Source organism: Lacerta agilis, chromosome 1 (genome assembly GCF_009819535.1).
Source record: "Lacerta agilis isolate rLacAgi1 chromosome 1, rLacAgi1.pri, whole genome shotgun sequence".
Lineage (NCBI taxonomy): Eukaryota > Metazoa > Chordata > Lepidosauria > Squamata > Lacertidae > Lacerta > Lacerta agilis.
In genome coordinates, this window is record NC_046312.1 from 30,968,565 (window position 1) to 30,993,414 (window position 24,850).

The following is a 24,850-nucleotide window of genomic DNA, read 5'->3' on the forward strand; positions in this document are numbered from 1 at the left end:
AACATATAAGCAAAACCAGGGGATGGTAGTGAGCAATCTGGGGAAATACACACAGATTGATTCATTTAGTCCAAAATTTATTTCTGGAAATTGCTGTCATACTCAGCTTCATGCAATGAAAGCAACACAGACTATGCCTACATGCAGAATTTGGACATTTTGAAAGTCCAGCAAAAATATCTAGATGTGCTGCCATATCTTGAGTAACCTATAGCTTGATTTCGGCTACTGATTTAAAGCAACTGATCTTAGCTATTTAAATTTAAATTTGCCCCAGCCGAAAGTGGGAAACCCATTTACACGTTTAAAGTTCGCACATAGCAAGAAGATATTCCATATTCTGTTTTTATGTGTCCTCAAGGACTTCTGGCTTGTCAGACTGCAATGCAAACAAAAATTCTTCAGCATTCAGACAACGAGAACATGATATACTGGTATATATTTTTTACTTCTCCAACCATATCCGATAAGTAATATTTACTAGAGTTAGGTGGGGGGAATTGAGACCTAGTTTTATTATATTTCTGCATTGTTTGTAAATGCTGACATGGTATGATCCACACCTACAACACAGAAGTTAATGGCGAAATGAAATAGATTTTAATGGTGAATCATTCGTAATGCTGCCCATATTTATGCCACATACAAACCACTCACACCCTTTTAGTCTGCCAAGTATATTGTATATTACGTGCTAATGTGCAATTTTAACTTGTGTCAAGTCATGGTCAGAGTACGAGGGCACAGGTGGTTTTTGTAATACACAAAGGCAGAATAGGAACAGAATTCTAATAAAATTCTAAACCGCCACAAGCTGTCTATCACAGTTCCTTCCTGATATATCTCATAAAATACTGGCAAATGTTCCAATCGAGCTACCCAACAAAATTCACCTGGCAACAGTTGCATTGAAACAAAGTTACTGCAGCAACAAGAAACGTCATGGCGTTAATAATTGACATGCAAAGAATGAAACGGTGAGCAAGGGATAAAGAGGACAAAGGAAAGATTTCAGTATAAACTTATCCCAGCAAGTAATCAATCAAATGGAGGCTGAAAAGGGGTTTGGTTAAGTAGCATGCTAAAATGTAAGCAAATTTCAATATTTTATTATTAACTGCCTTTTTATCATGGTTCAAAGAAGGTAGCGGCACTCAAAATGGTGAATTTCATTCGAACATGAAATGAAGAATGTCAGAAGGGAACCCCCACTAATTTCTTTATTTCCTCAACTGCTGTGATCAAGAAAACTCAAGGTAGTGCCAAAACAGTAGCACCGACTGTTTAGCGTTTCTAAGGAAATGAAAAAAGTGGTTGAGTCAGAGTTTAAAGGTGAAAGCAGGAATAAGCAGTGGGTTCCTGGGTTTCAATCAATCTATCAAAAGTCACTCCTTTCTGGGAAAGGTGAAATATCCTAGTGACACTGTTTAGATTAATGCGATTTGCATGACTTATCAACAACCTTGGGAGAATTTTGCTGTTGAGTTAACATCCATGACGACTACTGCTGGTGGCATTACAGCCCAGGATTCTTATGGAGAAAAAACTTAACAAAGCCAAGACTGAGCAAAAGAGGAATCACACCAGGTGTGGGATGCTGGTGGTGGCGACTCTTTGTTCGTCTGGTACATAAATACACACAAAAATATTAGTTCCCAGGGTTCCAATTACATTACTCGACCCTGCTTTGTTAAATAATTGCAAAAGCGTGAGTAAGCGCATCGCGTCAAAGGTAGCTGCACACTTTCCCCTGGAAAAATCAGAACATGAGAATATATAAATGAGAATATTAAAATGAGATTAAATGGATTCGAGGGCTCTATGCTATTATTTGTAAGATCCTGGGCTTGACGATTCAGCCCTCTAATACAGAGCACATTGGTTACAGCACTCCTCTTACAGCTAACCCCCCACCCAGAGTATCGATTTAAATTATGTCAAGATTATTTAGATAGAATGCTCCATGGAACTGGATTCTTTGATTCTGCATGAAAAACTGCTAATTGAAGCACTTTTCAGTCTCTGTTCTCACCACCTGATAAGATCTGTTCTTTGATTTTTCAAAAACAAACCCTAACAGGCAATGAAGAGGTTGGCCGACTATTAAAAAGGTAAATCTTACGAAAGGAGATTAATAACTCATTGGGTTTTAAATTTAAGCTGAACATATTAAATAGTATAAATCAAGCTCATTTCCTGTTTCTTGCAGGCACCCGCTAGTTTCTGCTTTGCTTCCAATCAATATTTTCCTGATAGCTTTACGTGCAGGTAGAATGAATGAATCCATTTGCAACTATTCCCCCCCCCCCATTATTAATAAAAAGTAAGAATCCTGTTCAACATGAGTGTCAGGTTTCTGTTGGGCTTTACTGGTATTTCAGGCTGAAAGACGGATAACACTATCACTTTGATCACAGCAATTTCACAGTACTATTTTTATCATTCACAGAGAAATGTGCTACTAAATAGAGAAGTCATTTAACGTGAACTATTTATCAGTACAGGAAAGCAGTATGCTCAAATTTATTTTCTTATGCAAGCTTTCCCCAAATCTAGATTTCAAAATTTAATTTTGAAGTGATTATTTCCATGTCTCTTTCACAACCAAGAACACAAGAGAACAAATACTCACTTTAAATAATAGCATCCTATCAGTGGAACTCTCCGGCAAAAGCATTTAAGCCATTGCCCACTCTGTAGAATTGGTGACACCTCAAGTTGTAAGTCAAATCTTCGAAAAAGACAGAGATATTTCTAAAGAATATTTATAAAAGCCCATTCCGAGTCAAGTAAAGAACTTTCAGCATCTTTTAGATTATAAAGCTTGTTCCTTTTAATGTGTTTACTATACAGTGCCTAGCCATTGTAGCATTGTACAAATAATCATTATAATTAACATTATAGGCCACATATCTAGTATAATTCTAATGTTTAAGCATTGTATAGAATTTTGATTCTTTTTTATTGGGGAGAGGGAACCTGTCACTATCACTAATCTGGCATTAATATACCTGCTAATAACAATTATTACATGGAACCTCAAACCTACACGTATTTATTGATTCCAATGAAATGTACTTCAAAGTAACTGCACTGAGGATCTAATTTAGCTGTTCAATGTGATCTTAAGGACGTTTGCTCTGAAGTAAGTCCCACTGTCTTCATTGGGGCTTAGTATTTGTGTTTTAGGTTGCAGTTCTAGAATGATACCTTTAGGTTTTGAAACTTGCTGCTGCAAATAGACTGAAAGCATTATCCAGAGGGAACAGAAAGCCACATTAATGATGTTGTGGGTGGGAGCCGAGATTATGTGACACAGCTAAATGCAAGCATATAAATGGTGATAAATGTATGTTCCATTGATTTCAGTTGCCACACACCCTCGTCAAAATCAAGTTTTTTGTCAGGTTTGTTCCTTAATTAATTAAATTTAAATTTAATTAAAGCCTGCTGAGGTATTTCCTGTAGGCTCTTATATGCCTAAATGTTTCTTGGCCAAGCTTTCCAGCATGAACACTCTCAAAAGTAGGGATGAAGGACCTGCGGCCTTCCAGATGTTCTCAGGCCCCAACTCCCATCGACCTCAGCCACCATGGCTAGTGATTGGGGTGATGGAAGTACTAGTTGAGCAACATCTGGAGAATTCCGGCATTCCCCACCCTTCACCTAAAGCATAAGGTCACAGGCAACAAAATAACCAACCTCATTTTAACCATTTTCCTTTCCTGTGCAGGAGCAGGAGCAACAGCCGGATGTGAGGAGACAGGAGAAGGGAGGTTTGTCTGTCTGTAGGGTGGGGTGCTTGGAAGGGCCATGGAGGGATCCTGGAAGTTAAGTTCCAGAGTATTTTTAAAATTATTCTTTAGAAGCTTCGGCAAATCCCAAAAGTTCCTTCTTTTTGCAAGCCCAGCTTATGAAAGGTGGTGGATTCTCCGTCAGTGGAGGTTTCTAGACAGAGGTTGGCTGACTGAATGTTGGGGGTTATTGGGCTGGACTGAGTGACCCTTGGGGGTACCTTCCAATTCTATGACCTCAAAAGCTGAGGCTGCAGAAACATCTTGGCTGTGAGTTCTGGAAGACCTACTTCCTGCCTTGCTGGCTTTTCACCCACCTGGCCTGGGAGGTTAGGTCCCTGCCTGACTCCACCTGCAGAAGCTGAGGCTGCTGAAAAGACACATGGGCTGCGGTATTGTATTGGGGGGGGGGGTTGCTGCGGACTTCTGTAATTATTGATATTGGTACATCTGTCCTTTTAGATATTATGATTTATGTGGAAATATTCCAACTTTGTTGTGTACTTTTTGATGTGCTTTATTTATTGTTTATGACTAAAGGTAAAGGTAAAGGGAACCTTGACCATTAGGTCCAGTCATGGACGACTCTGGGGTTGTGGCGCTCATCTCGCTTTACTGGCCAAGGGAGCTGGCGTACAGCTTCCGTGGTCATGTGGCCAACATGACTAAGCCACTTCTGGCGAACCAGAGCAGCGCACGGAAACGCCGTTTACCTTCCCGCCAGAGTGGTACCTATTTATCTACTTGCACTTTGATGTGCTTTCGAACTGCTAGGTTGGCAGCAGCAGGGACCAAGCAACGGGAGCTCACCCCGTCACAGGGATTCAAACCGCCAACCTTCTGATCGGCAAGCCCTAGGCTCTGTGGTTATGACTATTTTCGTTATTTGTAATGTTGCACATTCAGCATGGTTTTAACGATGGAAATGCGACATGCAAATAAAATGACAATGACAATGATTTTAGGACACATGTGACTGATTAAAAACATTTTTAAAAACAACAAAATATTTCAAGACACCTTCTATTTGATGCTTTTTTAAAAAACAGAAAATATATAGTCTTCTAATCTCTCTCATATCATCTAAAAAAAAAAACCATTAAAGGTTAATTCATGAAGTAGGTGCTCTACAGTACAGGATATCTTTCCCTACTGATTAAGGTTTTATGGTTAAGATATAAATACCTGTTTACCATATTTCCCTGTATTTGTTTCCATTTGAGTTATGAGGTATAATATCAGTCCTTTGACTGCTTAATGATCAACAGTCATGAGATATGACCAATCATACATTGCCCTATCTCAAACTCTTCCGTTTATTCAAGTGAGCAACTATTCTTTAACAACTCATTTAATCTCCTCATCAGAGTGATAACCATATCGCATTATTAGAGCAGAAGTGGTTCCTGCCAGACGGTAAGGAAACAGATTAAAAAGAAGGCTGCGTTTAATTCGAGACATGCAGGAAATTGGAGTTATTTCCCATGACTTGAATAGAAACATACAGTGGAAAGGCAAAAACATTAACCAAATAAAAATTTAACCAGGGCTGCATGTAGTATAACCACTTGGCAAGCTGGTCAACTGTATTTTTTTCAGGATTGCTGTACCATTTCTCTGCTTCTCCACTTTTCTGAGCAGGTGAGAGAACGTACACTAAGACACTCTTCACTGCTTGGCAAGATGTTTACTTATAATTACCTGGTAAGTTGGCACTTGTTAAATTGTCAACTATACAGTATTCACTTGATGAAAACTAGTAACTGAGAAAATACATCCAGGTTCTGATCTAACTAAGCTGAGATTCTCCAGATGTTGATTGGCTACAATTCAATTAGTTGTGGTACAGCAACATCTGTGGAGGGGTCAAAGGTTAGCTACACTTATTCTTGAATGAAAAGCACAAGATATATGAACTACACTTAGAAAGGAATAAACAAATGCATAAATATAGGATGGGGGACACCTAGCTTGATATTAGCACACATGAAAAGGATCTAAGGGTCTTAGCAGACCACGAGCTTAACATGAATCAACTGTGTGATGCAGCAGCAGCAGCAGCAAAAAATGGGGAAAAAAGAGAGCAAATGCTATTCCAGGCTGCATCAACAGAAGTCTAGTGTCCAGATCAAGGGAAGTAATAGGACCCCTTTATTCTGCCTTGCTCAGACTGCATCTGGAGTACTGTGTCCAGTTCTGGGCGCCACAGTTTAAGAAGGGTATTGACAAGCTGGAACATGTGCAGAGGAGGGTGGCCAAGATGTTAAAGGGTCTGGAAACCAAGCCATGGTGGCTTACCATTTTTTATCTGAAGGCCACATTCATCCTTGGCATTCATCTGGGGTCCACATGCCAGTAGTGGGATTGGCCAAAAGAGGTTGTGCCACATCCTCTCTCTCACGTTTTTTTATGCATGGAACACAAAGGGCATATATAGGCAGCCCACCCCTTCAGCTGATCCATGCAGACCAACTGACATGAGGGCTATCGCCCCCTCTACACCTACTCAGTGATCAATCTGATGACCAGGGAGAAAGTAATGTGGATTACCAGCAGGGCACTCGGTTCTGTCAGCCCCAGCACTAATTATACAGTACTTTACATTTCTCTTTTTTGCTACAGCTACAAAAATCAGTGGGATCTTGGGCAGGGGACAGAATTCCGGGGGGGGGGGGGGCTACATTGGCCCCCCACACTGGGGGCTCTCCCTCGTTACAAGCAAATATATACTGCTAATATAATGAGATGATACAGGTTGATACTCTTACTTCATATAAATTATTTCAAGTTATCATGGGTACATGCTTAAAATACACTCAGGATTAATGAGGAAATATTTGGGCAAGTGCCAGAAAGCTTATCAGGAGAAGGTGGTCCACATAAGACCATTCCCCCCAACAATTTCCCCTTTGGATATTATGGACTACAACTTGCATCAGTCCAGCCAATGGTTGGGGATGATGGAATTGCAGTATAAAACATCTGAATGACCGCAGGTTGGGGGCAGGTATCAACTCCATCTTCACTTTTAGCGACAGTGCCAAAATTTGGAAATTGGATTGGGAAATGATTGCCCCAGTTCAGAAAACATAAAGCAATTAGAAACTGAGTGCAAACTGTCCCTGAAGTTTGAGCCTGGCTCATAATGGCTTTTCCAGGGACTAGCCCTCTCCCCAGCCCAACTTTCAAATTACCAGCTGTACACAAAAGTTACTTCTTTTCTGAAGCAACAGTAAATTAGGATAACACCTTCGTTAGGACCAGCTCAAATGCCACAAATGCCCAGATTGTAAATAAGATGTTTTTAAAAGCATATGCTGCTCACATTTCAACTATTTGTAGGAAGGAATAAAAAAAAAAACCATTTAGCAAAAGTAAGATGAAAATATTTTGAAACAAGGGTCAAAAGTACGGTTAATGATTAGCTGTGTTAATGGACTGATTTCTGTCTCTCTCTTTTGGATTACAGAGGCAACTCAGCCATCAGGCAGGTCTATCTCCCCTCATTCTTTGGCCACTTCCAGCAGATTGAGAAAAGCTGGAGAGTAAACACAGGTGTTTTAAAACTGGAGCTGCTGTCATGGACAACCACAAACAGCCTTAACTCGACTGTGGCTATGCCTCTTTCCCGCCCTCTCTTTTTAAAAGGAGAGCTTAACAAGAAAATGTCAAATGTTTCACCTTTCAACACCTCAAAATAACTCAGAGCTTAAGGTATTGTCCAGGAAATCTCAAGCAAATAGTTCTTTTTCTAATTTTCTTTTCAAATGTAGCCAACTTAGAATTAGTCATGTATTTTTTGATATTTTTTTTTACTAATTACTTTATTTGGAAGATAAGTTTCTTGGTTTCTTGGAAAGCGCTATAGTTATTACGCACAAAGACCATGATCCAGAGAATCAGCCGGCTAATTTACTGGATTCAGCGAAACTACTCAGTGACTTGTTTTTATAAACATCAGCTGCCATGGTCATTCATACCCTTAAGTCACTCCTTTACGCAAGCTCTGCTTGGAGCTGCCTTTGAAGACAGCTTGGAAACTTCCAAGTGGTTCTCCATGCAGCCTCTGCTTGGAACAGGACAACTGCCTGAAAAGCTGCTCTCCTGAGCAGAGTCCAAAGCGGTGCTAAAAGCTGCAGCTGGAAAGGGACAATTGCAGCTCAGTTTGGGCATACACAGCCACAATCTGCTTAATAACTGCTAAGTGAGATGTTTTGCTTTGAAATGGCAAAAACTCGACCTAAAGTAGCAACCATCTCCCATACTGTGCTCAAAAGACACAATGGGTAAATCAAGCTATGGAATCTGTATTATTTAGACATGAGTGACTTGCCCTGAAAGCTGCTTGATTTATCCGGAGAGTTGGGAAGCAGGTGGCAGACTCGTAGACCTGGCTGGGCAAAAACTTAAAGGGAAATTAGAGATCCTGCACTGGAATATGACATCTATAGTATGGGCACCAGTGTACTTGAAAGATTTATTGTTAAGAAAACACCTCAACTAGTGTATTAGTGAGTAAAACCTGAGAGCTGGCACAGGCAAGAGCAGGCATAGGCAATCTTGGCCCTCCAGATGTTTTGGGACTATAATTCCCATCATCCCTGATCACCAGTCCTGTTAGCTAGGGATGATGGGAGTTGTAGTCCCAAAATGTCTGGAGGGCTGAGTTTGCCTATGCCTGGGCAAGAGCCATTTCCCGCCACCACTACCTCCTTTGGCGCTTTCCACTCCCAGCGGTAGGGTTGTGGATGCATGCTGTTTCATTAACTCTGATGCTGCCAGCCAGGGGAGTTGGATTGCCACCCAAGTACATTTTTGGTTGCCTCCATGAGAAATTAGCTCTCCTCACCACCCCACCTTTCAGGTACAAACCTTTTCTTTTTTAATGATGTTTCATGAGGCAAGCAGCTTTCATACATTGCGACTTCCGTTTCAGTGTATCTGAAGAAGTGTGCATGCACACGAAAGCTCACACCAATAACAAACTTAGTTGGTCTCTAAGGTGCTACTGGAAGGATTTATTATTATTATTTAGCTTTCATACAGTCATTCAGTAATGTTTGTGCAGCCTTTTCTCTGCCCCCTCCCCCATTTTTAAAAAAGCAACCTACAATATCCTATGTATATGTTCAGGCCGATGTTCATGGCAAATAATCAAGGAATAACTGGGATGTGCACAGCAGTAACCCTATCAATGCAAATAGCAGCTTATGGGAAGCAGTATTTTTTTCAGGATTGCAGGGGCAGGAAAGGATTAAACGACTACTGCTAGTCAGCTCCAAGACTGTTGCCCAACCCCCAGAGCCATTACAGTGGTGCCCTGCTAGACGAATGCCTCGCAAAACGAAAAACTCGCTAGACGAAGGCATTCGTCTAGTGGAAGGCTGCCCCGCAAGACGAAAAAGTCTATGGGGCTGCCTCGCAAGACGAAAAATTTTCATCTTTTTTTTTTCCGTCTAGCGAAAGCGCGGCTGTCATTGCCGCTTCGCTAGACGGAAAACCCGCTAGACGAAAATTTTCGCAGAACGAATTATTTTCGTCTAGCAGGGCACCACTGTATTTGAATTTCAAAAACTGTACACTGCATGCAAAAATGCAACACGTTCAATTCGTGTTTAGTTTGGCCCTTTCTGCTTTGGCCTCCACAGCCTGACATGGCAATTCCAGTCCCCAGATCGGTTCATCTTTGCCTATATGCCTTTCATGGGCTACAGATGCCTCACAAAATCATATCCTCCAATTGTCCTATTTTCCAGGCATTCCTGATTTAGAGAAGCTGTCCCAGTTTCTGATTTGATCCTGGAATGTCCCACCTTTCCTTAGGATGTCCCCATTTTCATTGGAGAAATGTTGGGAGGGTATAGAATTATCCGACCCCAGAGCCGTCTGAAGGCAATCATGTATAAGGAAGTTTAAAAAAAAAAAGTTTAATGTTTTATTATGTTTTTATATATGTTGGAAGCTGCCCAGAGTGGCTGGGGCAACCCAGTAAGATGTGTGGGGTATAAATAGTAAAATTATTGTTAAGGAATGGGACACCCCTATTTTCATCAGAGAAATGTTGGAGGGTATGCAATATTGACCCTGACTGACCTTCATCTACATTAGATGAAAATAAATAATGCTTCATACATGCCTTCTTGTGATATGGGCAGAATAGGCTCAAATCTATGAATTGCACAGAGCTCTACCCTGGCTAAGTCCGGATTCCAACTCTGGATCTGTGCAAATGGATTAACCCTGCCTTGCAGCCAGAAACCATTAATCCAAATCACTTGATGCAATCTTGAAACTGCTTGTTCTTTAGTAACCTAATTGCTTTTAATATGTTTGTTCTGGAATAAGTGATTTCTAAACCTGTGGCTTTTAGCATCACATAACTGCCCTTGAACAATGGAATATTCTTTCTCCATTTCCTTCCCACCACCCTTCTAACTCCTAAAGCATCTATTTATTTATTTTAAATTCAAACACAGATTATGTAACGAGTATCTGGTAAACTTGTGAATGTGTTTTCTGAATGTCAGTTTAGCATTATATATGTCATCAAGCTAAATGAAATCAGACCACAGTAGTACTATGATTACCAGTAGTAGCAGCAGGTTGTTGTAAAAAATAAATTTATAAGTTAAAAAGTCGAACTAATTTTATTTCTAATAAATAAACCTCATCAAGTTTGCTTGTCCACCTTATTTATTAATTACACGGAGCATATTAAATTTATGTAACTAATAAATCTGTAGTTTAATGCTGCATATAAGGGAGATATCAAAGTAAGCTATACTCACTAGACACAAAAAGACAATAGGTCTACTCAATGACTAAAGTTGGATCCAATGTGATTTTGTCTACGCTTGAAATAAAATTTATTTAAAAAAAATAAAAATAAAGGTTTGCATGTCTTTCTTAGAAGTCCTACATTTTAAAAACAACAAAAACCCTGCTTGTGCTTCTTACAGAAGTAATTCCAAGATGAAATTCCAGTTTGTGAAAAATGTTTTTTCTGGACTCACATCTGCTAAACTGCAGACTAGATTGAAGTCTGGGTTGCAAAGTCTTAAAAGTTGTGTAGGTAGGAAGCTACAATGCTGTGACCTAAGTTGCTTCTGCCTCTACTGCAATGTCAACTTTGCCAGGCAAGCTTTTTAAGTACCGAAAGAGAGGAAACATGAAAGCTGATGTCATTTTCCTTTGAACATAAACAAAACCCAGCAAGAGCGTGAATCTATTTTTCTGAAGAAAAACTGAAAAAACAAAACTTTTGAGAGATGTAGACATTCCTCTCCAAGGTCATAGCTAATAAAACATTTGGAAGACGACATGACACAATTTAGGTTTAAAGGTTCACTTAACTTTGTTTTAATGTTTTGAATTTGACGGGCTCACGTGTCAAAAGATGTTTGCATCGTTTTGTGGTCTGACAATTGATCTGCAAGAATAGTTTTTAAGGAGCTTTTTTCTTTTCCCTTTTTTTTGTTTCAGTTAAAATTAAAATCCATGCTGCCTAATCCTTGGAGTCAATCTGTAATTAAGGGGATTTCAAGAGAGACCATGCACTGAATTAATGATAAAATTTAATATCTGTTTAATACTCTAACAAAAGAATGAAAACCAGGCGATACACAAAACACCATCACTTCAGTATTTGGTGTAAATTTGCACCAATACTTTCTCTAGGAATAATCAGATACTTGATCCTTATGGACACATTTTTTTTGCGACTAAATGTCTATTCAGCTAAGGCTGTTATCCTATGCACATTCAGGATACTTCCAGATCCTTATTCTTTGACATGGTGATCAGATGATGCAAAGGAGAACAGGTTCTATAGAACAAGAAATAGGAATTTCAGCAGGTGCCATTTGCCATGAAGGTGTGAGGAAAGCAGCATCTACCAACGTTTCTTCTCCCTCAGACCTCTTAGGTTGGGAGCGTTGTACACCTGGAAGTGGCATGCTGCTCCTTTGCACATACCTGGCAGTTCAGATACTTCCCCCCACTACTCTGTTTTGCAAGAGACTTTCTGTGTTTTCTGTAGTCTAATAATGATGCAAAGGATGTAAAAAAACAACAACAACACCCACTCGTTACAAATTCCTGAAAGTTCCTTCATAGTATTGTTCAAGGGCCGAGGAACCACGGCCTTTCAGATGCCATTGGACTACAACTCCCATGATCTCTAGCCACTGGCCATGTTGGGTGGGGCTAATGGGAGTTAAACAACATCTTCACATATCTCAAGGGCTGTCACACAGAAGATGGAGCAAGCTTGTTACCTCCTGCTGTGGAGGGGTAGGTCTCGAACCAATGGCTTTGAGTGACAAGAAAGGAGATTCTGACTAAACGTCAGGAAGAACTTTCTGGCAGTAAGAGCTGTTCAACAGTGGAACTATCTCCCTTGGGAGGCTGTGGACTCTCCTTCCTTGGAGGTTTTAAAGCAGAAATCAGATGGCCATCTGTCATGGATGCTTTCATGGAGATTCCGGCATTGCAGGAGGTTACCGTAAATTAGGTGACCCTTCCAACTCTATGATTCTATGATCTGGAGGGGGGGCAGATTCCCCATTCCTAACTGTACAGGTAATATTTTGTATGCTGTGGGATCCTATTGGTAATCTCACTTCCAAACTACCACCCACAGTATGTAGTTGCCTTGTATAGTCAGACTATTTGCCCATAAAGTCCAAGATTGTCTACTTTGATAGGCAGCAGCTGTCTTTTGCATTAACAGACACTTGATCCTTTTGACTGGAGATACTTAGGAATTCGATCTGCCACTCATCTATGTTACCTATCTATAATAAGATAAAATGTGCTGTAAGAGTACCCCCCCCAAAAAAAACCTGTAGCACACAAACCTACAAAAGCAAGGGGGGCAAAGGATGTGCAATAACAGCATTTTAGCCAGAACTTGCATGCTGCTATTTGAGCAAAAATATTCATATCTATATATATTTTTAAATAACTGCATTCTTTGACTGTGTGAATTGGACTTGACTATACACAGGTCTATTCACATATCTGTCTATATACCATTTTGGACTTCATAAATTTACAGCCTAATCCACATTTATATTAGACTGAAGTCTTTGAATTTAGCACATTTTCTTCTTATGGATGCCTTTGGGTATTTAGAATCCAAATACAGTACATCAGGTTACTGGTTTGTGAACTGAGCTCATCTTAATTGTAAGTTTGGTTCTACAGTGTGAACTGACTAGGTTCATCCCAAGAAGTTATTACTGGCAGATTTTATAGGCAAGTGGTGTTCAGTTAATTCTGCTTTCAAACTGAACTATATTTAGTTTATCTGTAATGTTAACATTCTTCATGCCTTTTCTATTAGCTACATTTACATTTTTCTCCTTAATGGAAGGTAAGATTTTGAAATCACAACACTCCTAAGTGAATATTTAAATCAGTGGAGATTGAACTCTTAACGGGGAATGCCAGGGCATTGTATTTATCGCTATAAGAGAGGAGAAGAACTTCTCTGAGCTTATTGCTTCCTACTGAATAATTCATATCTGTATAAGTATAATGAAATACTCAAATCAAAGTACATGCCAGGACTGAGCAATCAGGTTCTGCAAGGATGACACATCCTAATATAGTCTCAGCTGAAATCTCCAAGTATTTGGGCTGCTTTAATATCTTCCCCACAGTGGGACTGCGTTCAGCTTGACTTACTTGTGAGTAGACATGTTCAGTATTTGTGCCTAGTCTTTATGAAGGAACAACATGCAACAAGGAAGGAATTCTATCGTAGCACACTACACAGCTTATTGGCTTTCCAAATCACAGAGGGAATGTGGGATCTGCATAGTTGACTCATAGTTAAGCCTATTACAGTGGTACCTCTGGTTACAAACTTAATTTGTTCCAGAGGTCCATTCTTAACCTGAAGTACCACTTTAGCTAATGGGGCCTCCCACTGCCAGCGAGCCACCAGCGCACAATTTCTGTTCTCATCCTGAGGTAAAGTTATATTATCTAGGTACTACTTCCAGGTTAGCAGAGTCTGTAACCTGAAGTGTTTGTAACCCGAGGTACCACTGTATGTACACGTGAGGATCCATTCTATGTGTGTGTTACAATTGCCTGTCTTGTACACTGAGACAACTAGAGGGACATTTACATTCTATTACACCTTTATCACAGATATCAGAGCAGTAAGGGACAACCAAGTATAGGGCATAGCAGAATTTGCTGGCAGGTGACAGAAGACTTCAGATTAGGCCAGTATCAATTTTTATGTCCAATGATAAACCCACAGCTCTTTGTGAAAATGAATCATGGATACCAGATTAAAATCCAGTAACAGGCACGATATTATCTAGGTGGTGGAAGAGAGGGGACATGAACATTGCCCTTCCGGCACAATTATGACTCTCGCTGGCTTAGTAAACCATCTGAACCAGAGTTTAGTTGTGTGATCTGCTCATCTCATGGTCACAGTAGATCCTGGATTACAAATTCCTGGAGCTGCACTGGAGCCACTTCCCCACAGTTTCTTTCTTCTTAACACCAGTTGACAATATGATAGAAGCACATGGACGGCGTGAATCATGGGGTTGTTTCTTCCCATGCAAATGATGCCTGGCTCCCAGAGAAGGGGATGATAACACAGAAAAAAACACTCACATGTCACTCTCCTCCTCTACAGTGTTCTGGAGACCATCTTGGCTGTGAGTCCAGGAAGAACTGCTCCCTGGCTTTTAGGCCTACAGTGGTACCTCGGGTTACAGACGCTTCAGGTTTCAGAAGCTTCAGGTTACAGACTCCACTAACCCAGAAATAGTACCTCGGGTTAAGAACTTTGCTTCAGGATGAGAACAGAAATCGTGCGGCAGTGGGAGGCCCCATTAGCTAAAGTAGTACCTCAGGTTAAGAACAGTTTCAGGTTAAGAACGGAGCTCCAGAACGAATTAAGTTCTTAACCTGAGGTACCACTGTATTCCCACCTGGCCTGGTGGCAGCAGGACACTGACTGATACCAGCTACAGAGACTGACACTACTGAACAGACTCTTGGCTCAAAGTATTGTTTGGGGAGACTTGTTCCTCTTATTGATATCATTTTTGGTATCTTTATTTTCATATCTTATTTAACGTGGAACTGTTCAAATTGGCTGTGCATTTTTGATGTGTTTTATTTATTGTTTCGACTACTTTTGTTGTATTTGTAATTATCTATTTTTCCCCCCATTCTGTAAGCTGCCTTGAGCATTGTTTTAGCTATGGAAAGGCGGCATACAAATAAAATGATGCATGTAATGGGAAAGCATGGATGGAGCCACATGGAAGCTGCTCCCATGCCATGTAGTATTATGTGTTCTGGGTCTGGGAATGGCTTCCTAGAACCTGTAAAGCAAATACTTTCAGGATAGATCCTTAGTTGGCTGCCAGCACTCAGCAGGACAACATAGCAATAAAGTTCTTACAAAAAGCAGCTGCCGGCAACAATGCATGGAGAAGTATTTATTTTCAACTGTTCCAACATAGTTCAAAGCCAATGGAAATGAAGACTGATCTACACTGCTACTGGCGGGTATGTTTTGTCACAGATACCTGGACTTGGTTCAGATGTAATGTCAAAGTTTGCTATTATGTCTGAATCAGAGGTAGACCAGTCTCATGGATGAAACTTCCAGTATTAGATGGGACAAACTGACCAGTAGGTCTAACCAAGTATCCCCGAATAAGCAACAGCAACATCCTACTTCTTGCGACACTGGTGGGCTCTCATGACACGGAAGTTATTATTGCTGAATTTCCACCTACTGTACAGCTAGAAACACCAGAGCCCTGCCAATAATTTATCTAGTGTGGATTGTAAAAGCGATAGAGTTCTTCATTTAGTATTGCCCTCACTTCTGGCTCACATGCTTAACCACACCACCATACACTTATCAATGTCCTTATGGTTTCCCTTTTCCAGTAAAGGGGGGGGGGACCTAAATTCTGAACCAACGCTTAAATGTTAAAACTATAAAAAAGTTGCAAAAATTAAAATGAAAGTATATTTACGGATCTCCACTGCAACTGCAGGTGTTATTCCTGTTTTAGAATTCCTGGCTTGGATACTATTATGGTAGGGAGTTTGGTAAAATAGTTTGCAAAACAATTTATACAGATACGTGATTTGAGAAACTATCCGTTCTGATGTCCTCATTGGTCACAGGACTGCAGTCAAGAAGATCCTTCAGATTAAGAATGAAAGAAAAGTTGAAAAGTGCAAATATGTATTATCTTTTGAGCCAAGGCTAGTTGGCAGCCTTGAGAATGCATTAAGGCCTCCCCTGCTTTTGTCTCACCTCTTGTAGGGCACTTGCTCATGACATCTACAGATTTCAAGCCACACAAAAGAAAGAGGCTATATCAGGTAAAGGGGCCCTGGTACTATTTTTTAGAAAGCAGACGAGGCTTAGAAATATTTATATGTGCTTTGCCCCACCTATGTCTCCTCAGTGTCTATTACAGACAGAAGGTGGGTTCTGTTAACTTGGAATGGCATTTTTAGATAAGGAGGTCATGCGTGGGTCAGAGAAAGACCTTTGCTATTTAGAGCTTCCTAAGGCTTGCTTTTGGGGTGGAGGGTTTACGTAACCAGCGTTTATAAGATTTCACTAGAGCACAAACAACAATGTATCGTTATGCACTCACGGTGAATGGGAAAATCTAATGGAGGGTTATTTTACACTTGCCCTAAGAAGTACAGTTCACTATTGATACCTTTTTAAAGCGCCCCCACCTTAAAGTCCCAGTTATACTGCAGCTAAAAACCACACACTATTAAGGCTGTCATCTTTCAAATACTGCAATCGTATACATGCTTAACTAGGTAGGCAGAAGCTGCTTTAAACTCAACGGGACATGCTTCTGAGTAGACACATGATTGTGCTGAAACACAGATCTGTCTCGAGAGTCACTAGAGGGTCTGTTGTGATTCTATAAAACAATCCCACTTTAAAGGAAAGAGGATATTTAACACTTCACTCGTGTCAATTTATATATGTATTTGACTTAAATCCCAGGTTTAGATTAACATCATGTCTCCCAAAGGAAAAGCCTTTTCATATGATTCCCCCCACCCACCCCCCCATAAGATAAATCATATTGCTTGACACCAACTTACATTTCTGGTAGTGTGACATCTCTCTTTTGGCTACAAAATCGGTTACTTACAGAGATGCAGTAGTAAAAGCAAAGTTAAAGAGCATGGAACGATCTTCTTGTCCCTACCCCACCTTTACTTTTTATTTTTAAAACCTGAACGTTCTGTATAGTGTTGGAGAATCCCAGGCATCTAAAATGTTTGATTCGTGTTTCAAAAACAAACAAATCTGGAGCAGGACTAGAGGAAAAAAAACCCCTGAAAATGTGCTGCTCCTGTTCATTTGAAATGTTTTCACGGACAAGAGTATTATTGTGCACATATGAACTAACAAGCTATGTATTATTAAACGTTTATATTATACCCCCTCCCTTCAGGCCTCAATGTACGCTGGGATTAACTCACCACTTAAATGTAATCTATTTTGCTTCTGGAAATATTTTTCCTTGACCAAATGTCTCCTTTTAACCACAAAGAAAAAGGCTGCTGTGCTCTCAATCCTTTTGTCTTTGGTAACAAGCGAAAGAATACTCTTGCTAATATGTGCTTTCATCTCCAGTGAAAAGGACACTTAGGCACACAATTAAAATTACTCATACAAATGAGTCAATAGTACTATTTGTGTAAAGAGAGCCACATATGTAAATATCATCTGAATCAAAATCTTACCACACAAAGCGGCACGCTAAAAAGTGTGTGAGTTTTTCTTATTTGGAAGCGGGGAAATAGCCAATAGGCAATTCCACTTGGCTAGTTAGCCCTATGAAAGATTAGCCTTGTCTAATTAGCCATGTCTAATTCTTCTACTGTTGGCTTTCAGGCAGTATAGAATCCCTGAAGGTTGGGTCACATGATGCATGTGGCCATTTTCAGACAGCTTGTGAACTCACCTCTATAGTCATGATATTTGTGCAAAGTGAGATTTCTAATTTTTCGTGATCTGCAAGGTAATTTGTCAGATTCCGAGATTGCAACAATTGATGTTGCTGAAATTTCTGGATTTCTATGCCACAAATAATATCAATCACATTAATAATTGTAAGACGTCATCCTAATCAGTCTACGTTGTACTATCTACGACAAACCTATAATATTTTCTGCATATACCTGCTGTTGCTAGAAACATGGACAAAGTAGCTAAATCCCAAAGGAAACAATTAGGATAATTATATAAGGGGCAGTGTGGTGGCCCCTACCCTTTGGAACACCGTCTTCTTATGTACCAGACAGGTGCCATTTCTATTATAATTTCAGCACATACGAAAGACCTTCATTTTCTTAATAGGTCTATTAAGACTATATTTTATCCCAATCTGTATTTGCACATTTGAAATTGTATTCATCTGTATATATGAACCTGATCTATGCTACATATGTTTTTACTGTTGATGTTTTTATTGCTAAATCACATTGAAGGTGATTCATAAATGGGATTAATTGAGAAATAGATAGCTGTAAAAATGTCTTCAACATGAGTCCACTTTTTAAAAGCTATTACAATGCTTTAGCTTTACTGAAAAGAATATTTGTGGAGACAAATATTATGTATTGTAAGCAGGACAATTTTGCCAAATAGGAAAACTGTGTATTTTTGTATTCAGATTAGCTTGTGTGCTTGTGCAACTCTCTGAATGACTCAATTACCGTGCATGAATACATGAAAACATTTACAGTGTGAAAATGCATAGGGTGGGTAATAACAACTACTTTGGCACAGTAACTTCAAAGTATCAAATGTGACAACTCTGAGCGATGTTACTTTAGTGTCGCAGGCACAAATATTCAGTTCTGAATGGGAGTTTGATAGTTTAGCCCTGTGTGACTGGAATGATGAATGCTGGGCTTGGTTCAGATAATTAAACAATAACTAAGTAAAAAGCACCTTGGACATCCAGGGATGAATAACATGTGATTTCATGTTAGCCTAATTTCCCCCCTCATCTAAGTGCTTTTGGAGCCTTCCCATGACACACAAACAAGGATTGACTTTATATCTACAGCTTTGTCAAAATTCCATAAATTATGACTATACTCAGCTTCATGGGTTGTCACAAGACCACTTGTTGATAGAGCCTAGGAATGGGCAAATTTGTTTTCTCTCAGGTTCTCATTTTTCCAATCTTAAGTTGGAGAACCCTTTTTTAAAGTCCTCATGAAAATCTACCAACATTTTATTGTGAATTCCTCCTAATATATACATTGTATACAATTTGGGCTTATATACACAATTTTGCAAAGCAATCTACTATAGCACATTTTTGCATGTGTGTTTTGGTGTGCATTATTTTTGCTAATATATGCATTTAATGCACACGTTACCCAAGTACTGTATGTGCATTTTTTGTACACACTGTTTGGCCGGAGAACTGCACCAGAAAATTTGAAGATGTGCTAATTTCAGAGGATGGCTGCGTTTCGGTTTACATATTGCTTTGGAAAGTGTGAATTGGTTCCGGCGGCGACGCCATCGCGGAGAGGTCGTGGGTTGCCTCGGCTGCGAGGCGACCCAGTCCGTCCCGGGGGTTGGAGCCCCGCTACCGCCAAGCGGGGCTCCGGTGGGGTGCGGGAAGAGCGTCCCGCACCCCGGGCTCCCCGGCGGTGCCCACTATGGCTCTGAACCCTTCCCTCGCTCCCCCTGTAAAGGGGGAGTGGGGGTGAAGGGACAACGGAGCCGGGCTATAGGGGATATGCCCCAACCGGGACGTGGTGCGGCGGCAGCCCCCGCGACGAGCGCCAATGTTCTACCTGTCAAGTTTGGAAAAGAAAAAAAAACCCGGTGGCCGTGAGTATTCGATTGGACTTGTTTTTGTACTTTTCTAACGACCCGGGTGATATTTGGAGAGGAAGCCTGCCTCCCTCCCTTCGGGGGATAGAAAATAACCTGCTTAAGAGACTGCTGCTACAGTGATGGTTACAAAGTACTGGAATTTTGACAAGTGAGACTTCTTTGATTTCCCTTCGGGGAATAAGTTTGTGGAAAATATCTCTTTTTAAAATCTGTGGTTCTTGCACCCTGGATACAGGGAAAATGGCTGCGAAAGATTGTGATTGAGTGGAAAGTTACTGGCATTAAGATGGAGAAGTTGGAAAATCGAAACTGTAATTCGACACCTATGCCCGCTTCTGCCATGCTGGGGTTTGTTTTCGATTTGGTTATGAACTGTGAGATGAGTGATGAACAAAGGATCACTATATTGAGACTGGAACTGCTCAACCGAAAATTGGAGATATTGAACCGGGACATGTCAGAAAAGATATATCCCACAGAGGAGACTTTACAGGAAATGGCTGCACTGGAAGAGAGCCTTGGCATGGAACTGAAGGGGATGATCGAAGAACAGGGTGGAATGGTCTGGCGACTCTGGAAAAATGAAACGTCCTTTGGGGGTGGCAGACCCAGGACGGGGAGAATTGTTATATCTAACTCTCAAGGTGAAAGCTCGGGAGTGTCGGTGAAAAAAGTATTATGTCTACAAATAAAAGAGGAATGGTATGGTGAACCGGAGAAGCTGGAAGAAGAGGATACGCGTACCCTGATGCTCTATGCAAGGACTGTTTTGGATTTTGTCTGGATCTGTGGACTTGTAAGGAAAAAAGACACTTTGAGGAGCGGCTCTGGAGTAAGACGACTAAAGAAAATGGACAGAAGGGGGATAGGGTGAACTGTATTAAGGGTAAAAAGGAAAAAATGATATACTATGGTAACCTGAAACCGGTGTGTCAAGACTTTAAGCTTTTGATTAAGAAAAGAGATATTTAAATTTTTGTTATTAACAGCAGTTATAGAGAAAGAGGATATTTGTTATGATCTATATTGAGAACAATGTGTTAAGAATATGAATTTTGTGTGGAACTAATATGAAGTTATAATATGATTAAATCTTTGTTAAGCTAAGAATGGGGAACTATTGCATATTATAAAACAAGATTTGCTAAGAAGAATGTTTAGATGTTAATTCTTTAAAAGGAATTGGATTTTCTTTTTTTCTTTTTAGTATATGATGTTATTAAAGTAACATTTGATATTAGAACCGAAGGTGAAAAGGCAGGGGAAGTCTGTGCCAAGATTCGACCAAGATTTTTTTTTTTATGGTATAAGAAGAAGAATTATTGGTGTATATGTATTGGTCTATTTTCAGTTAGGTGTTGGGTTAATGTTGGTGTCTTATTTGTTTGTTGTAAAATATCAATAAATTCTTATAAAAAAAAAGGAAAGTGTGAATTGGGCAGGTTCACTTTTAAATTGGATGGAGCTCAGTTTTCTTCTCCATCCCTAACAGTGACAAATGTTTTAGTTACAGTTAGGTAGCCATGTTGGTCTGCCGTAGTCGAAACAAAATAAAAAAAATTCCTTCCAGTAGCACCTTAGAGACCAGCTAAGTTTGTTATTGGTAGGAGCTTTCATGTGCATTATTACACATCATGTGTGTTATTCTTTCAGATATCTGAAGAATAACAAACTTAGTAATTTTAAAATTTAAAGTACCGGTAATAAAACAACTGTAGGCTCCAGACAAAGATCTCTCTTTTATTTTCATTATATATGTTGGGGTGATGTAGAAATATATGTCTCATGAGTCCCACAGTGCTGCTGGGATCAGGCTTGAGAACAGGCTCTGATGGGGGTGAAGGAGGTTGAACAGAAGGTGGCAGCAACTGAACTGGAGTTCGAATTGGAGCATGAAGCCTTGCTGCTCAGAAACAGGCACCACCTTCACAGATGGGAGCAGACCCACCCACTCCAACCAAGCGTACTCTTGCAACCCTGATATTCCTACAAGGTGAGAGAGTCTTGCATGTGAGCTCACCACACCTTGTCTTGGCAGGAAAACTTGTTGGGACATCTTCCATGCTTCTATCCAATTCTGAACCTCTTGCCCTGCTCCTGAATCATGACTCCTGCCTGCTGTGAGCCTTTACCATCACTTGCCTGACTTAAGAGCCTCTGTCTGCATGCATTGGCTTGGAGCAAGGACAACATGGATCTTTTAAAAACATTATTTTAATCTGTTTTTCCCTTTTGGTTCCTAAGAGGGTCTATCAAGGAAATGCAGTGGCAACATAAGATGCCGTTTCTGAAGCTAAAATATCATTTCGCTCAAATATTCCCACTTTGCTGCCTTTTATCCTCCTCTTCTTTCCTTGTCTCCTCCTCCTCCTTTTTATCTCTTTCTCCCTTTTATCCTTTCTGGCAAGACTTCCCCTGCCGAAACTGGAAAGAGGACTCATAAGCTACCCTTTTGCAAACATCAGTATCAACTATGTGGTCACTACTAGGATAGGTCAACAATCTTATTAATACAGCACACACTACCTGAAGCATATCAAATAGACATTCTTTAGAAATATTCATTTTGTACAGTTACCGCTGGGCAAACAGCGACAATTTCCCCCCAAACACTATAGAGCTAGAATACTGCCAGAAGCGAATCGGTGTGAATTGAACGTTAGTTACCATAACACAGCCTGTCAATTTGGAGAATATGTTGTTTTTATTTTGTTGTGCTCATAGGCACACACACACACACCACTAAATAATACCATAACAGAAGGGTGCTGTATCTGTGTTTAAAGAAGGGGTTGTTGGCAAACAGCGAAGCTCACTTCTGCCGAAATGTACACAACTGATATATGCAGCACAGAAAGCTGGCACCCAGGGCTTACAACCTTAATTTGCCTGCAAGAAGGAATGGAGATTTACCTTCAGAGCACGTTCTTGATTGTTTTCAGCAGTCAGATGTCTCGTGTTGTTTGCAGAAGTCTGGTTCTGCTCTTTCATATGATGAAGCTCCTGCTCCAGCAGTTTGCACTGCAACGAGAGAAGAATCCCATTAAGTGAAGGAGCTGGGACAGATCTTTTCTCCTCCAGCAAGCCAAATGAATTAATGCAAATAAAACATATATTATATTATATTATATTATATTATATTATATTATATTATATTATATTATATTATATTATATTATATTATATTAATTATATTATATTATATTATAATATTATTGCATTGATTTAAACTTCACATTTAAACATGTTGTGATCTAGGATATGAGATAACACAGATTTTGGTTTATTCATTCTCTCACGGTATAATTACTCACAGACAAAAATGCAAATTCCCATGACTAACGCAACGTATCTGAAAGATGGCATATAAATTATTGAGAAAAATAATATTCTAAGTCAGAATGAGAAGCAATTTTAGTATTAAATAGTTATACACACACACACACACACACACACACACACATACATACATATATACATACATAGAGAGAGATTTGTCTATATTCTGACTTGGATGATGTTATATACGGGAAAGTAAAGTCGCCATGCAAAATGTTGAATGGGAATTACAGCCACAATGTTATGCATTGCTTATTAAAAACAATGTGAAACAAAACAGATTATACACTGCACACTCTATCACATGCAAGTTAAAGATGCAGCTATAAACATCATGTGTTTGCATTAATAATTAGAGTTTAGTACTAAGCAGCAGAATTGTTAATTATTTGTGCAACAGGGAGCATGCTTCATAGAATTAAACAACAAAGATATAGGTCAAGATGTTGGATGGGCATCTAACCAACTTTCCAGAAGGTCATGAGGTGCAATTCCTAGTTATCCTGGCTTGAGGGTAAAATGGTGGTTTGTAGGGCATAGTAAAGACAAAAGAATTCAAGACCAAAGAACCATAAGGTGTATAAGGAAGGCTGGAGAACAATCACAAAAAATAAAAGGGAACCTCTGAAAGCATGGAGATCAGTAACATAAACACTCTAAAGTCATCTGTATACCAGAAAATGTTAAGAAAAGTATGTCCTGATAACATTTGCACACTCAGCAGTGTGAAACTTGTCAACTGAAAGACACATTTCCTGAAATGTGCCCAAAACTTTTGGAGAATTCATTTTGGAGTGCAATATTGCTATCAGATACATGGGGCAAATCCCAACAATGTACCAATGGGCATAACAAAACTTCATTTTCTTTGTATAGCCCTCACAACCTCCTGGGGCACGTGTGTGTGTGTGTGTGTGTGTGTGTGGAGGGGTGTAAACAGAAGAGAGGAAAGGTAAGACTCATTCGCAAAAACGGAATACTACAATTGGATACCAACAGGGGGGTATGTTATTGCACAGACATTTTACATACATATATTAATCTCTGAATAAGCACAAATGTATTTCTCCAATGAATAACAAAGTTACAATATTAATAAAATTGCAATATAAGCAATTCCTGAAGAGAACAGGTACAGAATGCCAATAAGAAAGAACAGATTTTAGTGGAAAATAAGACATTTTCCATACTGAACTATTTATTCTCATAAGCAACATCCAGATGTGCAGACTGGCTAGAGTCCAATCTGCAGTAGCAAATGCTTAGGTCCTACTAAAATCAATGAAATTTAAATATGCTTAAGAGTGAACTGAACTGGAACAATTATAGCTTTCATTTAATATTAGTTTAATGCTCCTCAAGATGTTAACTGGATTGATGCAACTAGAGTGATCAGTAAGCAAATATCTAGGAGATTCAGGTTGATAGGATAGGCATATTTAGAAAACAAAAGTCCCTTAATGTTAGCTTGAACCTGGTACCAACATCACCAAGCAGCTTTTCTTACTGTGACAGAAGTACATTATAAACATCTAACATGCGTTCTGATGGAGTTATGGTGCTGCTTATTTATTTAGATTAAAAATAATAAAACCTTGCTTAATCCCTGAAGTAGAACTTGGAAGGAACTCAGGTGAATCTCACTTTCTCCCTCACACAATCCAGAGAACTACCCAATGGAGAAAATAAGCTACGCTTATGTATCTCAGCACCAGGATTTCACTAGGCCATAATATCTGAAAAAGAAAGTGGTTGATAGATGCAGAAAATAATGGGTTGTATCCAATTAAGTCAACTGGTTCACTTTCTGTCT

The 24,850-nt window shown here is 39.7% G+C and overlaps 1 protein-coding gene across 4 annotated transcripts in view; it reads right to left on the reverse strand.

The window, feature by feature from the left end:
* The window catches only part of MIPOL1 (mirror-image polydactyly 1), a 182,224-nt gene that overhangs the window by 67,309 nt on the left and 90,065 nt on the right, over positions 1-24,850 (reverse strand). For all 4 annotated transcript variants that reach the window (XM_033143194.1, XM_033143178.1, XM_033143187.1 and 1 more), the window contains one exon: positions 22,612-22,719. In XM_033143194.1, coding sequence (XP_032999085.1) covers positions 22,612-22,719 — 108 coding nt within the window. The remainder of the gene's footprint in view (positions 1-22,611; positions 22,720-24,850) is intronic.